This window comes from Haemaphysalis longicornis, unplaced genomic scaffold (assembly GCF_048455015.1).
Source record: "Haemaphysalis longicornis isolate Haplotype H1 unplaced genomic scaffold, Haemaphysalis longicornis Haplotype H1 scaffold_9, whole genome shotgun sequence".
Lineage (NCBI taxonomy): Eukaryota > Metazoa > Arthropoda > Arachnida > Ixodida > Ixodidae > Haemaphysalis > Haemaphysalis longicornis.
In genome coordinates, this window is record NW_027526460.1 from 23,395,334 (window position 1) to 23,412,247 (window position 16,914).

At 46.2% G+C, this 16,914-nt stretch overlaps 1 protein-coding gene across 1 annotated transcript in view; it reads left to right on the forward strand.

Moving 5' to 3' along the window:
- Window positions 1–16,914, forward strand: part of LOC144152747 (uncharacterized) — a 29,368-nt gene that overhangs the window by 2,279 nt on the left and 10,175 nt on the right. The window contains exons 2-6 of the mRNA XM_077684173.1: window positions 2,527–2,710; window positions 4,411–4,566; window positions 5,646–5,782; window positions 8,221–8,363; window positions 14,871–15,041. Coding sequence (XP_077540299.1) covers window positions 2,527–2,710; window positions 4,411–4,566; window positions 5,646–5,782; window positions 8,221–8,363; window positions 14,871–15,041 — 791 coding nt within the window. The remainder of the gene's footprint in view (window positions 1–2,526; window positions 2,711–4,410; window positions 4,567–5,645; window positions 5,783–8,220; window positions 8,364–14,870; window positions 15,042–16,914) is intronic.

The window sequence follows — 16,914 nt, forward strand, 5'->3', positions numbered from 1 at the left end:
CAGCGCGCAGGTGCGCCCTTTCCCCCACTCCTCCTCTCCCGCATCACGCTACCCTCCTCGCTCTCAACAACAGGTCCGCACCCCTCCCCCTACACTATACACACTAAACTTTTTTACACCCTTTTAGCCAAAAAGGGCGTAGCATAGGTGGAAAAAGGGTGTTGGGAGGCCTTTACACCCTTTTTCTTGAGTCTCAACACCCTTTTTCTAGCTCTACGCCCTTTTTGTTTGAAAATAAGGGTGTTGATCAACTTCAACACCCTTGGTTTTTCTTAGGGTGTTGAAAGGGTGTGGAAAAGGTGTTCAGCTGTTCATTGAATAAGGCCATGTTCGGATGCATAATAGCACTGTAAAGAAGAAGACATCCCCTCATATACTCCTCTACTCGCAAGAAATTTCCAAACGCAACAAAAAAAAATAATTGCTCTTATGCAATGATCGCTCGTTTCCTTATTGGGTGCACCTCATGCCCCAAGTTTAGCTTTGGCACGTGAAACACCAATTTGAACCTTCAAAATTAAGAAGACTGTAGTCGTGTGGCGAAAAGGATGTTTACGAACTGCAACACGCTTGGCTTTCTGTAGGTTGTTGAAACGGTGTGAAATAGGTGTTCAGTTGCAAAAAAATGAACAGCGGAGCTGGGGGTCGACCTAGTTTATTCCGGTGTTGCTAGGTTTTGTTATGTTTGCTAAGGTTTACAATGTTCTTGCTAAGCCAGGATGACCGCTCAGGGATGAGGCCAAATTTAACCAGATTTTACAAGGCTGTTCCAGTGTGCCCGCCTCCCCCCCCCCTCCCCATTTCCAGGAGATCCAAGAGGGAAACAAGGTAGGTCGGCCCCCAGCGTTGCTGTTTCTCCAGTCTTGCACCACTATTGCAAGCTGCCCGAATTTTTTACCTTTTAGAATCCAACAAAGACTAGTACCTTTGAAATGGTACAGTAAGAGGTGCGGATACGCATACGCCCCTTGTGCTCACACTCTAACAAGCTCGAAAGCCGACTTCACTGTCATAATACCCTATCTGCGGTGGTGCACCCTTTACAGGCGCCCCAGTTTTTTCTTTGTATGTTTTTGCTAATGTTGCCGAAACTACCTCCTGAAGCTTAAAGAGCTTCACTGGTAATAAATTATGCCAATTCATATTGCTGTAAACATTGTCAGGCACAACCCCCCCCCGCCCGCTTGTAGAGAATGTTCAGTCCACCCGTGTAAACAGGTACAAATGCCTCCAAAATTGGAGGTCTCTCCACCTTTTTTCTTCGTTGGCGGTCTTTTCTCACACCCTTTTTTTCTTTACGCCCTGTTTCTTAGTTTCGAACACCCTAATTTGTACCTTTACACCCTTCTGGGAAAAAGGGTGTTGAAATAATGAACACCCTTTTTGAAGGGTGTTGAGGTGGCAGGGAAGATTTGTATGATATTTAATAAAATCCTTTAAGTTACGGATCAGAAAAACTACCGCGTAATTAAAAAGTTTTTGCAAATCCACGTGTTGATTTGTATATTCTCGTAGTAAAATCCATACTTCCAAAATTAGCGCTAAAATATCAGTTTTTTGCGACAAGCCCACCGACTCCATCTGGGGGCTTTCCTCTGCTGGGTATAAAAGCAAGAACAGCACATGTATTGCTAAGTAAGTATGCACTCCCTGTACCGCTTGCATCCCGTGTTCCAACTGCAACTTGTACGTATTGGCTGTTTGTGTTGAATGCTGCGCGCTCCGCCGTTTGACATTGCCCCTGCGCATGTCATCACCTCAAAAAAAGGGTGTGAGACTCCACACCCTTTTTTTAGGGTGTTGAGCATCCTCAACACCCTTTTTAAAGGTGTTGAGCTCATCACCCTTTTTTCATCCATACGCCCTTTTTTTGCCAAAACCCCTTTTAAGGGTGTTAGCCATGGGACAAGATTTTTACACCCTTTTCGGCCCAAAAGGGTGTAAAAAAGTTTAGTGTGTATATAAAAAAAATAATAGTTATCGGCGCCTGGTTTCGATCCCACGACCCTGTGGGCGCAACGCGAGGTACATGGTGCTCTTCCCACTGCGCCCCAAAAGCAACACAGAATCAAAGGGTACGAACGCGCCTTATATCCTTGACTCATTCAAACTACGTCAAGAAGCTGCTGATACACGGCAGCCGTTGCATCGATCTCGTCTTCACCAGTTGCTGCAACGCACGACCACTGCTTAAAGACCCCTTAACAGTACACTTTAGCGACCACGCAGCCGTCGTTCTCAGCGTCCAATACAGCAACAAATAAATAAATAACGACTTACAACAACCTACTCCTTGCCTTCACTTCTTGCGTCACAAAAAACAAGAAAAATTGGGCCCATCTCTCCATGAGGGGGGACTCGAGTCGCAAAATCACGAAAGTAATAATGAATATATGAAAGAAATAATAATAATTAATAGTAATAAGCAGTATAGTTAACACATTCACTACCACCCCACCACCACCCCCCAAACACTAACGTTAACGCAATACACCCACCCCCTACGCGACGCATTTTTTTTTTCAGATGGCGGCGAGGACGGCATTCGGCACACGATGCGCCACTACTGGAATCACTTCGACCCGAGCCTGGAAAGTATGATGCTGGATGCCCGTGCCCAGCTGCTGAACGTGGAGGAGAGCGCAGAAATCCTCTCCCACCTGCCAGACATCTCGGGAAAGGACGTGCTCGAACTGGGCGCCGGCATAGGGTGCGTATGTGAAGTTACATTACGCTGGTGGTCGTCCATCTTCGCGCAGTTGAATGGGCCATGATTTTTATTCGCTCGCGCTGACAATTACTCAGCTCACCTTGGCAGTCACCACTCATCTACACAGCGATAGATCAAACCGTTGCGCGCCTAAAGGTTTATTGCGTAAGCATTATCAGGCTGCTTCCCTTCCCGAAGTCTCTCCGTCTCTAACGTGTGGGATTATGCGCTTCATACGCATACGTGGCTTATACTGCACGTAATAATATGTCCCAGGGTTTGCATATTTTGACTCAAGCTACAGCGCAGTAAAAAACATACACAAGGACAAGAAGGGGACACGCAGCGCTGCGCATGTCCCTTTCTTGTCCTTGAGTGTGTTTTTTACTGCGCTGTAGCTTGAGCCATGTGGAACCAACTAGCCCAGACTTCAGCCTTACTAAATTCGTATTTCGACGCAAGAATACTTATGTTGCCCTGCAAAGGTGCCTACTCTGCAATGCATTTTCGTATAGGGATGGAGCCGACGTAAAAGGAACCCGCTGTACAGCATAGTTTATATTTATAAGGTTGGCTTTCCCACATAACAATGTATTGCAGTGAAGCTTAACGACAGCCGCCGAAATCAGACAAGTTTTATCCGTCAGAAGAAGGTGTGGTTTTGATTGATTGTGGGGTTTAACGCGCCGACGCAACGCAGGCGATGAGGCGCGCCGTAGTGGAGGGCTCCGGATTAATTTTGACCACCTGGGGATCTTTATCGTGCGCCGAAATCTCGTACACACGGGCGTTTTTGCTTTTCGCCTCCATCAGAAAAGCGGCCGCCGCGGCCGGGAATCGAACCCGCGACCTCGTGCTCAGCAGCGCAAGAAGGTGTGGTTTTATGCCACAGTAACCTTTCGGACATAATGCAGTGAACGCGAGGTGAAACCTTTGCGTCACAGATGAACGTCTGGAAAACATGCTTACGCAATAGCCGACAATTCCACCTTGGATTTCTTGCAATTTTTTTAATCATGATGCTTACAGCAACACCCGCTCGCCCCACCCCGAACGTGTAGATAGACAGAAAACAAAGTCGCTGAATGTACCCGCTAAGGACTATCTGTGTGTTGCAGTTTTTGAATGCGAAGCGTATCTTGGGAAACCCCGTAACGAGCACCACGAGAGGCCGCGTTAAAGTTCTCTATCTGGAAAGGCTGTGATTGCTAGTAGCGCTGCGCTAGACGACGCTGCATTATTCCCACGGACTCCGTGGAAGCACGCAAACACGCTAAGCTACCGCATTAAAAAAAGGTGAATTTAGCAGATTCGTGGTGTATGCTGCTCGGGAGGCCTAAACGCCCGAACACATCCGTTTGTATCTGTGCATACCACATCGTCCTTTCAAATTAGGGGAGCACGCTTCCCTAACGGTTCCCTTTTTCGAACCAGCCGTTGCGAAAGTCATACAGGGCAAAAGCTCATTGTGTTGTTCTTTCGAAGATTTAAAGCTCGGTATGATGTTTGAAATCCCTTTGGCGGTACAGAAATAAATTACTACATTTCCAGCCCTCAGCAATATTTAAAAAACCAAAGCTGTGCGCCGATCCGAGGTATAGGGGCTGGCGTATGGGTGGTCTTGGCCTTTTAGACGACGTGTGTGTCGGTCGAAGCTACGACAATTGCGTGATGTTTCTGTTACATATGCTACTGCGCAGTCGTTTCACGGGAAAGCTGGCCACCCAGGCGCGGCACGTGACTGCCGTAGACTTCATGGACGCATATTTGGAATCGAACCGCGAGCGGAATGGTCATCTGAAAAATATCACCTTCATACAGGCTGACGTCATGCAGCTCGACCTACCAGCAAAGAGGTAGGTACCTTTACTGGGCTTATACACAACGCCACATAAAAAGTGAGCCCTCGAAGCTCGCTTGTTTCTATAGGCGACGGTATTGTGGTTCGTTGAGCCTGCAACGTGCCACTGCCACTTTTATGGAAAAAAAAATCATGTACATTATACTGCAATTTTTCAACCGGGGTGATTGAACGAAGCGATGTTTTGCGTTCGTATTTACAATTTAGCCTTCTAAAGCCATGGTTAGCCCGAACCAGTTTATCGTTTTTGGTTGTTTATATAGATCTATTTTCGTCACTAATGGCGACAGCGGTTAGAACTGAAGGGGGATTTGTGATGGGGTGACCATGTTCCGTGCTGCAACGTATCTCCCGTGAGAGCGTATATACTCGTATATATAGCATCTGCGTTGCAAACTGATACCTGGAGGGTTCTATGTAAAAAAAAAAAAACATAATGTATATACAGTCAAACCGCGTTATAGCGAAGTAGTGTCGGGGCAGTCAATTAGTTCGTTATATCCGATATTCGTTGTGGCCGTAGGGGGCAAAAATTGATTGGCAGTCTGGCTAGAGAAAAAATTTCACATACAAAAACAGTCTATGCTAGCCTACGAACCCATTATAAACGAGGTAATCGTTACCTGTCTCCTTGTACGTGGCACTTAAAACTAAATAAACCAGAACATGAGAACCTGAAATTGCAACAGAACAATGTCTGTTACACAAAACAGGCCTGCGTTATTATTTATTTGAAGCAGGATGCGATGTACGCCGGGTGGCTTTTCACAGCTCTGAGCAGGATGAAGTTTTCCACAGTGTCCACGCACTAAAGGACCTTTTCTATTTCCACAGTTTTGGACGTCGGGAGTTTTTCCAAGTAGCTTGTCAGCCTTTCCCAAATATTTCTTCGTTGCAGGCGATATCGGGCGCGCTTCTCGCGGTTTCGGTTTCATTATAAAAAAATAAAAGTCACTGAAAGAAAGCGTGACCCACCTAAATTTGTTTTTATTTCGCTGTGGCCGATAATTCGCTATATCAGTGTTTGTTATAACGATGTTCGACTGTACTTACAAGAAATGGATGCGTGCGCAGCTACGACGTGGTGTTCAGCAACTGGTTGTACATGTACCTGAGCGACGAGGAGTGCCTGCGGCTTCTCGAGAGGGAGATTCGCTGGCTCAAGGACTCCGGCCTCCTCTTCCTCAGGGAGTCCTGCTTCAAGGCGTCTGGTGAGCTCAGTTTACCACGCACCATGCATCCCCTTGTATTGAACAGAGAGGTGCGGCGGAAAAGCCTCAGCCGCACAAGAATAAACACTTGCAAACCTTAGTGAACTTCGGAGACAACCTTCAGGCTGTCCTGCAGGTTGAGTTTCTCGAACTGCGCCCCTATACGTTGGCTCACTAAGGCTGGGAAGCGCCAGATTTGGCGTCGAATTCCCGAGCATCCTTTTTTTAACAGCGAAGCTGTTTAGCACATTGTAATTTTTCGTGTCCGCAGTGAAAAATGCCAAGAAATTGCCAAGCACGCGCACGTGACCGCGGGCCTCGCAGCGACCGCCCGGCAGTTAACAAAATTAAGAAAATGCCTAGCGCTCGTGTGTGCGTGCCTCGCGATGACCACACAGCGTCCCCTGCACACGTTTGTCAAGCCAAGCACACCCACGCAGGGAGATTGGCCATGATTGCGGCGACACCCCGGCAGTTAAATAAACCAAGAAAATGTCAAACGCTCGTCTGTGCGTGCGTCACGGCGAAAGCCCAGCGTCCCCGGCGCACGTTTGTCAAGCCAAGCACACCCACGCAGGGAGATTGTCCATGATTGCGGCGACACCCAGGCAGTTAAATAAACCAAGAAAATGCCAAACGCTCGTGTGTGCGTGCGTCACGGCGAAAGCCCAGCGTCCCCGGCGCACGTTTGTCAAGCCAGCTGGCCAACTTAGGGAGATTGGCCAAGATTGGCGAGAAAAAAAAATCCCGCGTTCGCCCTATTCGTGGCAACACTTGCTCGCAACGAGAAAGACTCCCGCGTTCGCCGTAATCGTGGCGCGTTTCCTCGGAACGAGAAAGACACGTCATATACAGCGTACGCCCCTCCAAGGTGATGTCCAATGATCATCACTTCCAAAAAAAAAAAAAATGAAAGAAGCTCACACGTATAGCACCAATGATGGAGTAAAGGTCGTTGCGCCAGGCTGCAAAGGTCGTTGCCAGGCTGCAATTGTGGACTTAAATCTTCGTGATTGCCGCGAAGGTTGCGTATCAATACAGCTTCGCTACATTCAAGTCTTACGCGTTAGTGTGATGCTCCTTCATTTTTTTATAAAACTCAAAAACAGAAGACAATATCGTCGTCCGTATAAAATATTAGGGGCGTGGTCGAAGGAACCCCACGAGGCCTAAATGACTACGCTTCGTAAGCAAAATGTGTGCACATTTGAATTTTTTTCGAGCTACTCGCACTCTTGCAGTGGCCCTGCACTGTAGGTATGCCTTTAACACTGTCATGGCATCCGCGCCCCTCAAGCCTTTTTCAGCGTGTTTGCTAGGCGCGGGTATACCGAGTCCCGCGTTTTGTTTCTGAGTTCGACCACTGCCAGGATGCCAGGTTATCTTTCCGGACGCTGCCCAGCGAATAACCGCAGAATTTTCATCCCTGGCTGTAAATTTGATCGCGCCCTTATGGTCTTCCCTGTGACGTCTTTAAGACACAGCTCTCGTTGGCCACAATTCGCAATGGCTGCAATGATCTATTGATCCACACTGCTGAGCCACAAGGCCTTAAAGGGGCTCTGCAACACTTCTTTCAACTTTGTTCGAAATCTTAAATGCTTGCAGAACGTAGTCAACCAACACACCCAGTACTTAGATTAGGGGGTCGCAAAGTACCTCAGCCAAAAAACTTACTGCTCTATGCCCATCAGATAACCTGAAAATTTCCTCAAAAGGTTTTTCTTTCTTTCCCAGTCTTGGCGTCCTTCGACCGCTGGAATTACGTCATTGCCGCGGTGCAGCGGCTACTAACCGGCTTTCCTTCAGTTGCAGCAATGAACGCATTCGATAGCCACATTAAAAATAAACCCACAAAGGCAAATCAGAAGCGGAAGGCGTATCTGCTGCGACGAGCAAAGCACACAGTGCTGCTCTGTGGGGGGCGATAACTTCACTTTCGCAGTGCTTCCAGGCGCGAAAAAAAAGAGTGAAAGCGTTTGACGGAAGTGTTGCAGAGCCCCTTTAAAAGTGTATATATTACGAAAAATGCGACTGAGTTTATTTTGCACTACGGCAAGCGCCCTATGTGAGCACGATATTTGCTGATGATCTTCGCGTACAAAAGCTCCCATGTTTTTACATTGCGCTTGACTTGACTGGAATAAACTTTATTGAAGCCCAATTTGACTTCGTGTCTAGAGGCGGACTAATGGAGGAAGCCAAAAAACGCGTTCAAACACATGTTTTGTTACTTGGTAACTTAAACTCGCGCTTCCAAATGGTTATTTTCTGAAAATGAATGACGAGGCTTTTCCATATGTACAGCTAAAGCAAAACTAAATGTGACTCATTATGACGGGAACTAAAATGCCTTAATCACAAGGAATAGAATACAAAGTGATTGCATTTACTGCGCAACTTATGTATTTTTAGTCATTTTTTCCCCCGCTTTTAAGGCGACGTGAAGCGTGCAAGCAACCCCACATTCTACAGAAGCCTGTCGGATTACTACAACATGATAAAAAAGGTCAAGATGGATGCCGAGACAAACGTCGGCTTCGTCGTGGAGAAGATCGCCAACGTTACGGCTTACATTAAGGTAAACGGTCTCTGTACTTCAGGACTTCGTTCGGGGAGCCTTTGTGTTATCAGGAAATTGGTAGAAGCTAGGTATCCATCTGCGTCTGAAAGGAGCTGGTCAGGGCTATTGATTACTGCATTCACCAACAATAAAAATACTGATACAGGTTACATTCAAGAAGGCCGTTTTAGCCATATTCTAGCGGTATATGTGTCAACTGATACCAGTCTCCCAGTTCCACGACCGCAGATCAGTTCGAAGGCCACTGACAAGTTATAACAAAAGCAATACCAAAGTAAAAATAGTCGGGCACACCGATACCCAACTCAAGATATTGTTCATCAAGGAACGTCGAGGATTATTCTTCCAACTAACTGCTCTCGTTTCTCGTTTTTTGCGTGTATCTTTATTCGTAGCTGAATTTGATTGATTGTGGAGGTTTATCGCTCCGACGCTACCCAGGCAATGAAGCGCGCCGTAGTGGAGGGCTCCGGATTAATTTTGATCACCTGGGGACCTTTAACGTGCGCCGAAATCTCGAACCCACGAACGTTTTCGCTTTTCGCCTCCATAACAATCGTACCTCGATTTACCATAAACATTTCAGCCATGTATAATCAGGATGCAATGATATTATAGTTCATTGTCACTCTTTACACAGTACTGGGTACGAATAAAGGCTTTGAATTTTTATTGTGCAAGAAAATGCGATAGGTCAAGGATTCTAATGCGATCGCGAGGTCGACCGCTTCCGCTGGCGACAAAGCTGGTTGCCGGGGTCAACTGTTTTCCATTATGCTCAGCCAGGCGCTAACAGTGCATGGTCTCCTCCATTGTCCACGATTCGTTATCGCAACCCGAACAGAGAAGCCTGAAGTGTTTCGCAAAGCGCGCAACACTTTCGTCCTCTGACCACGCGAGAAATGACGTCGTGCGTCAGTCCACTGTTGAACATGTGACATGCTTCAACGAAACCTTCGAAATAAGAGGTCATCCGAACAACGTCGTCAATAACACGACCAACGACGGTTTTTTTTTTATTTTATGAGTGGTTAAGTAAGATCGAAATAACGGTGCAGCTGTAGCGATTCTAACAGAAAACTGGAGTGAGGAGGTCCTACCTAAAAGTGTTGTTGGGTGATGCTGGTCTCTTCATGAAGGGGCCTGATTTAGACGTGACCAGTGATAAGCAACGCGCAACTCTCAACATTCCTGCCAAAAAACGTGCCAAGATAAACACAGCTGAGTCTGTGATTGTGCATATCTAAATTACGAGTGGCCCGCGGTGAGAGACTGCGGACGCTTTGTTTACTCGGTGGCTGAAACGGTCGGGCGATCTTTATCTCTCTATCTCCGCCTTTTTTTGCAAATACGGCCAGGGCAAGCTCCGCCGATTACGCCGGCCGCTTCCGATAAGGAAGAAGCCCAGTGAGTACGCCATCTATACGCGCACAGCCCGTAGATCGGACAAGCGACACGCGCGATCTCGCGATCCGCAGGCGAGATCGACGTGGAGGGCTGTCGTCTGCTCACCTCCACGTCACCTGCCACGTTGAGTTATCCCGGGTGACGTCACTGCGATCTCTGCCCAACCAGGGCCTTACAGCTGGGACGTGATCCGCCAAACGACTCGTACGGGAAGCGCGGCGGTATAGGCTTTCCACCCCAGAAGCAGCGAGGCTCAAAATAGGAGCTCCTATCAAGTCATCCGGTCGCAAGGTCAGCCACGCGTGTCATTTGCCCGAACCACTTCCGGCGTGTCGTCAAGGTGATTAAGGCAACGCCTGTTTCTCTTCATTTCTTTTTCATTCGCTATATGGCGGTGATTTGAACGTAGAGTAGGCTGCATGAGATTGTGCCGTTGCGCTAAAAACTGGGTCTGTGGCTGTCGTTTAAACTTCTGCGTTCGCATGAACACACTCAGTGCACGCTCCATCCATGCTGCTCCAATGCTACGTGTGAGAGAACTGTTTTGGTTTCTGAAGGTGGCTAGTCTTTGTTATAATAAAATTTCAGTAATGAAATTGTAATGACCTTCTTTTTGGTGGGTGCGTTTATTTCATTTATTCGTCGTTATTTTCTTCTTCTTCGTTTGTTTCACTGTGTATATTAATGCACTGTACAAATTCTGGAAACTTAATTTTTGTTATGTGTTAACCCGAATTTTTGTATAACCCAATTATTCTCCTCATGCGCAATTATCTTGTTATTGCAACTAAACCGCTCCCTCCTGTAACGCCCTCCGGGCATTGGAGGTACTGAAATAAGTCGATAAATAAGTAAATATCTGCATGGCAACCTAACCACCCGAAAAAAAATAATAGCTAGGAAAGAATTTTAGCGGAGACACTAGTACGAATCGAATCCATGTCGCGTGCGTGGAAAACGGGAACATCACTGGTTGAGTCACGCACGGAAGACGCGAGTGGTCAGAGGAATCACTTGTGCCTTCGTTGAATGTCACCGTGCCATATACGCTCGCGTCCCTCGAATAGTTGTGTGTGCTCCACCCCGTAGCATTTAGTGGTTACCCGGTCACGTATAACAAGCCGCTTGTATTGCTCTTGTTCGTAAAAATTGTCACGCTATCGATGCAACAGAACGAGTCTGGCAGATAATAATTAAGAAACGAAAACGTCAGCGGGCAGTGGCAGAAGCGCTACCGTCTTCCGAGGTAACTTTCAGCCGAGCGAGCAGGGCCGTTATTTATTTACTTACTTACTTCTTACCTATGCCCACACGAGTACAATAATTCATGCGGAACATGAACGAGGATCCAAATAAAAGATAGATCCCAGTTGGATATAGATCATAATGGCGGTGCAGAGGACCAACAAAAGTTAGTGATTATGCGCCGGCGTTCCTATTTATGTAAAGCCACGGAGAAGAATTTAACGTAAAAATGAAAAACTGTTCACAATGCGCGAAATAACTCATAATAGCAACGAAACTTTTAGAAAACGCTTTCTTCAAACAGGCTGGTGCGATTTTATTTCCACTGCCGACACAAGTATAGCATATGACAACTTAATAGTGCTAGTCAAATCACATTATTTTAAATAATTTACAGCCGCAACGCACCAATATTAATCCATAGATGACATGGTATCTTTAAAGACTCGTTCAGAAGAATAAGCTCTATCAGTAATTTGTCAAAACCAGATAATGAGCAAATTGGCTGAATTTAAGTCGTTCAGAAATACGCTCAACGAATATACAGACCGCCAAAAAGGCAAAAAGAACTGCGCGTGTCCTTAACGGACGTTGTCTTATAAGTAGATGTGGCGTTGTGTGAAAAAAAAAAAAAACTAACGAACAAAAATTTATGTAAGGTAGAATAAGCAGGGAAAAGCTTATGAAATAAATTCAAGTGACACAGAGCTTGCAAACCACTTTAATAATTATTTCACGAATCAGGTAAGTCCGACCACCTTTGAAAATTCACACCTACGCGCCATTTTTTTCCACCGGCCGGCACTTCGGATATCAGTTAATTAATTCATAATTAACTTTAAAATAGTTGTGATCCATGAGACCTACGGGTTAGACCAATAAAATACGGGTGAAGTATTATTGTACATGTTTCTTACAGCACCACTTTTTCTGCACGTGTTTCCAGCCTCCGAAAGAAAAAGACATGAAATAGCAAAAGTTACCGTATTACATGAATCAGCAAACAAGCATAAAATAGTGTCACTCATGTCAGTCTTGCAATTTTGTTTTTCTGAATGTCTTGCAAAAATAATAAACACACTTTTTATCAATCATAACTTTATAACGCGTGGTCAAAACCAGACATGCGCGTTGCAAGGTACGAGTTACTGCTACCTAGTGACTATTTTCAGTAACGAGTAACGTTTTTAGTTAGTTTTTTTTACTAAAGGAACGGGTAACGTATTTAGTTTCCTTTAAAACCAAGTAATGTGTCTCGTTACTTCTGAGGTGTAACGTGTCGAACACCGCTTAAACGGCCTTGTTTTTATTCGAACCTATGCATGCGCCTATAGGCACATTGCGCTGATGTTTTCATCGAAAGCAGCAGCGCCGTTTTCTACATTGTGGTGGTTTGAGGCGTAATTTCTATTTTTTTTAATTTTGACATGCTCATCACGGCCTCTTGCCGTAGCGTTGAAATTACGCAAGTGTCGGCGCACTGCCCGAGACACCAACAGCCGATGAAAAAAGAAAACAATGAACCATGAAACAAATATTCGTGCGTTTGGTCGTCACAGTAACGTGAAAAGTAACTCGTTACTTTTCGGGTAATCACGTGTTCCTTTTGAGAATCGGTAACGAGTAATGCATTTAAATACGTGCGTTACCCGTTACCGATTCTCAAAAGCAACACGTGATTTACTAGATATCATTACTCGTTACTCTCTCAAAAAGTAACTAAATAGTTACTTTTTGAGAGAGTAACGAGTCACTTTTTTGAGGTAGCATGTCTGGTCAAAACAGGTATAGAAAAAAGCGTTCTACAGACATTATGCGAAAATCCTTCTCATCCTTCAAAATTTTGAGAAAAGGTTTTGACATTAGGATCTGAATTGTTTCTGGTGAGTCCCACGTAAATTATCACGTCATTCAGCACCCAAGATTTTTAATTCAAAAGTGGTCGTAGGACGTAGTGGGTGGTTAAGATCTACATGTTTCGCCTCTGCCGCTGTCAACAAATGAAACCCATTCTATAATTTCTTTTAAAAAACTATAATTACTGCCAACATATCGTTGGACGACATTTTACCAGTGTGACGTCAATGCGATAGCATTCTTTCGATTCCCCCACCGGCTCTGCTGTGGACCTGTGGCATTCTGACTGGCTGTTTCATCCCCCTATGTTACCTGCAAAGGGTGCACCACTGCACACAGGGTATTACTGCGGTGAAGCCTAAGTACGTGCAAGCAAATATTAGGTATACTCTTCGCGGTTTTGGTCTGGCTTTCTGGCTGTCGGGCGTCGAAACAGTTCCTTTACAAGACGCTCGAATGAGTCGCGCAACTATCAGGCCAGTGAGATAGCGTGATCGTTGACGTCAGAATCGCGCTACTCGATGTCTGGAATGGCGCCAAAACTTTCCCTCGACAATGTAGCAGGAAACGTTGCTTCGACTCGCGTGATCGGTGACGAACTCGGCGACTCACAAGTGTTAACGCGTTGCTGGCGAAGTCCGATCCGAGCCTGCCCCTCGACATCGGCTCCGGTTTCCAAGCAAGCGCACCATATCAACAGTAGCAATGAGCCCCCCCCCCCCCCCCCCCCTCCTCCTCCTCCTCCTTCTCCTACTCCTCCTCCACGGAAGAAAATATTCAATAAAAAAGCGTCCTCGCTGCGAAGTGTCGCCGCTGTGCAGCACAAATAAAAGCTGCTAGACACTTAAAGTGGTTTAAAACACTCATTCCCCCCTCCAAACAAAAAGACACGCCCCCCCCCCCCCCCCCCCATTAAGAAAAAAATAACGGCTGTGCCAAAACAAATTGTTTTGTGCCCACCGGAGACATGTCCTCCATAAAAGAATACTCTCGCATTTCTTTAATAATCGTCGTAGATTTTAACACCTTTGCTGGCTGTCCTTGTGCGTAGGACTTTTGTTTGTTCTTACGGCATGCTTTTCAATTTACTGTGAGGTCTTCGGCTATGCTGCACTTATTCTATAAACATCCATGAAACGGTGACAAATTCAGTAGATCAGGAAATCACTCAACGTAGTTTTTTTGTTGTTGTTGTTGTTGTTTTAAGAGGCGCCTGTTTAAGTTCTCGTGGCCTGGTACTGTCACGTGGCCCTTTGGTAACGATGGAGGCTGCCAGGCGATGGCATGCTGTTCGAGCAACTTTTATTTAAAATGGCAAGTATCCCTGCTAAAACTTTAAAACATTCTTCAGTGAAGTTTTATACGCCAAGCACGTGTCGGTGAATGCCGGCACGCTTTTTTGACGTCGCCTTTCTTTTTTGCATAGCGTTCGGGCGTCTTTTTCCATGGCCGCGGTTGTTCGTGCTTGATGCTCCCCACATGAAGGAACGTGGCTTCTTTTACAGCGAAGAGTGGCTCTATAGAGTCGTCATTTGGGAAAATTGGTATTTTGAAGGTTTAAAATCGCAGCAAAAAAAAAAAAAGAAAGCACAAGAACACGAAGAGACACACACGCATGCTCTGTCTCTCCGTGTTCGTATCCCTTGTTTTCTACAGTACTTTATACCGTTGTAATTAAGAGCCGATCGTTGTGATGGTTCGACGACAGAGGGGTCGAGAGCAAACTGCGTGGCGAGTGAGATCGCAAGGCGAGTTCAGGTCGCGGTTCAAAGATTAAGGAACGTTCGGAAAGTGAGCGGGACGTGATGCCGTCGTGAAGGTGATGCTTCAGAGCATTCTGAGGGCGTGGCAGGACAAACACTCTTGACGGGCCCAGGACCGGCAAGTCGAGGTAGTACCTGTTTTCTTCGGCAATGCGAGGGAGTGCAGAGGAACGTCCCCGATGACAGGTGTTCGCGCACTGACGCGGTCTATACTCACCGCCGCATTGCGCAGCACAAGCGGAATCCGTGCCAGGTGTGCTTCCTGTCGAGAAAGATGAGCGTGGACGCGGAGACCTTCCAGGAGTTCCTCGACCAGCAGCAGTACTCGCGCAACGGGGTGCGCCGCTACGAGTGGATCTTCGGGGAAACCTTCGTCTGCACCGGGGGACTGGCCACCACAGAGGTGACTCTAGTTCCTCCGTCTTCTCTTTCTGTTTTTTTTAAAGGCAATAGTCTTTCTTGGGCTCCTTAAACCCAGAAATTTTGGTCTGTCTGTATGTCCGTCTGTCTGTCTGTGACTCGATTCAGCCACCCGGCCAAAGCAAAAGAATGCCTGCGCAATATTCATCGTAAGTAGCGCTAGAGACGGGACACAGAAGAGACACACACGACGGCGCTCCTGCGCAATAGTCTTATATAGTCACAGCTAAATCTACCCGTCTTGGTCCGGTGTAATGTTCATACTTGTCAACATTGTTGAAGAAGAACAAGACATTACGCAAATATGAGACAACAAATCAATACAGAAGTGATACTTGCAGTGTTCCTTTATAAAAATTCAAACATGCGTGACTTTTGCGAAATTAAATACTTCATCAACTGCAGAAAAAGAATTCACTCCGCCGTCGCCTGCTGTCGCCAGCGCCACTATAGCTTCTGGCGCCATTTTAAGAAATCAACCGGCAACAGTTACGCAAGGTTCCACTAGATAGTTTCCACGTTCTGCTTGCAACGCACGTGGAGTAGGGAAACGCGGTTCTATAAACGTTGAAGTAGGGTGCCTCGATTAACGCGCGTCTTCGCCGTACGGTAGCGTTCGCATCGACACACCCGGTTTGGAGCAGTGGAACGCGGGAAATTTAAAATGATTTAAGCAAACCTTTGGTGTCTTTACCTTGGGAGGAGCGCGACGCAAGAGGAACAACATGAGAGGTGAGCGGTAAAGCGAAGGGAGGCATTTACTTGGCAAAAGTCGATAAAGACTATCGTCTTTTGACGACATTTGCAACGAAAGAAGCAGATACGCGGCCAATTTTTTTTCTTTGGGGAGGTGCAGAGGGGGTTATTTTGCAGCCAGTACTGTACAGTAAAAGTACATTTCTGACTACAGCGGAGATTAAACAAAAAAAAAGGTTTTGATCTCAGCTTATGTTAAAAAAAATGGCAAGACAATCTGATGATGGGTTTTATTAGAGCGGTGTGTGAAAATTACTACTAAAATTGAGAGGAAGAAAGCTTAAGTGCGCATAGTCGTAGGCGATGTGCAGCACTAAAGATAACGGTCTCCTTCGCTGAGTTAACCATACATAGATGCTACGTTTATAGCAAAGATTCTACGTACAGTGGGGAGGCAGATTTGAACGTCTGGGCCGGAAGCAGCTTTTATCCTGGAATCATCACGGCTATAATTCCGTCTCCCGAGGGGGTAAAGCTAGAGAGGTGTAAGGTCTGGTGAAGAGCACATACAGTCATGTCTCGATAGTATGGACCCCGTTAATATAGGCACCCCGCAATATAGACGAAATTTTCGGCGACCGGTTTCTCGCCGTGCAATCCTTCCCCGTTAATATAGAAACCCGCAGTCCGGACTAACGACGGCTATTTTGGGGACCAAATGGGTAAATACACGAATTTTAGTCTCGTTATTGTGGACACGCCCCCACATGGCAAAAATAGAAAAAAAAAATGACTGGTGACCCCCAGAGGCTCCAGCGCGTACCAGAAACTCACTGTTGGAAGAAGTATTACAAAGCCGGAGTATGCGTTTATCTCTAAACGCTCTTTCTTCTAGTGCCATCGAATCAGATCGGCAACATTTGTGATCAACGAATAACACTCTTGGATAGTAAAGACAGGGTTACATCCTTTTTCTATCAAACAAGATTTCCCCGGGGCCGCATACGCCGAAGTACCAAGTCCTGCGGCTGGGGACAAGATAAGGGGAGAATAATAGTTTGTGCCAATATTCGATGCGCATAAATGGCAAAGCTGTATGCTTCTCTGGTCAGTTCGGTGGAGGCAATGGCTGGTGTTAAGCGTAAACGGACCGAGCTTTA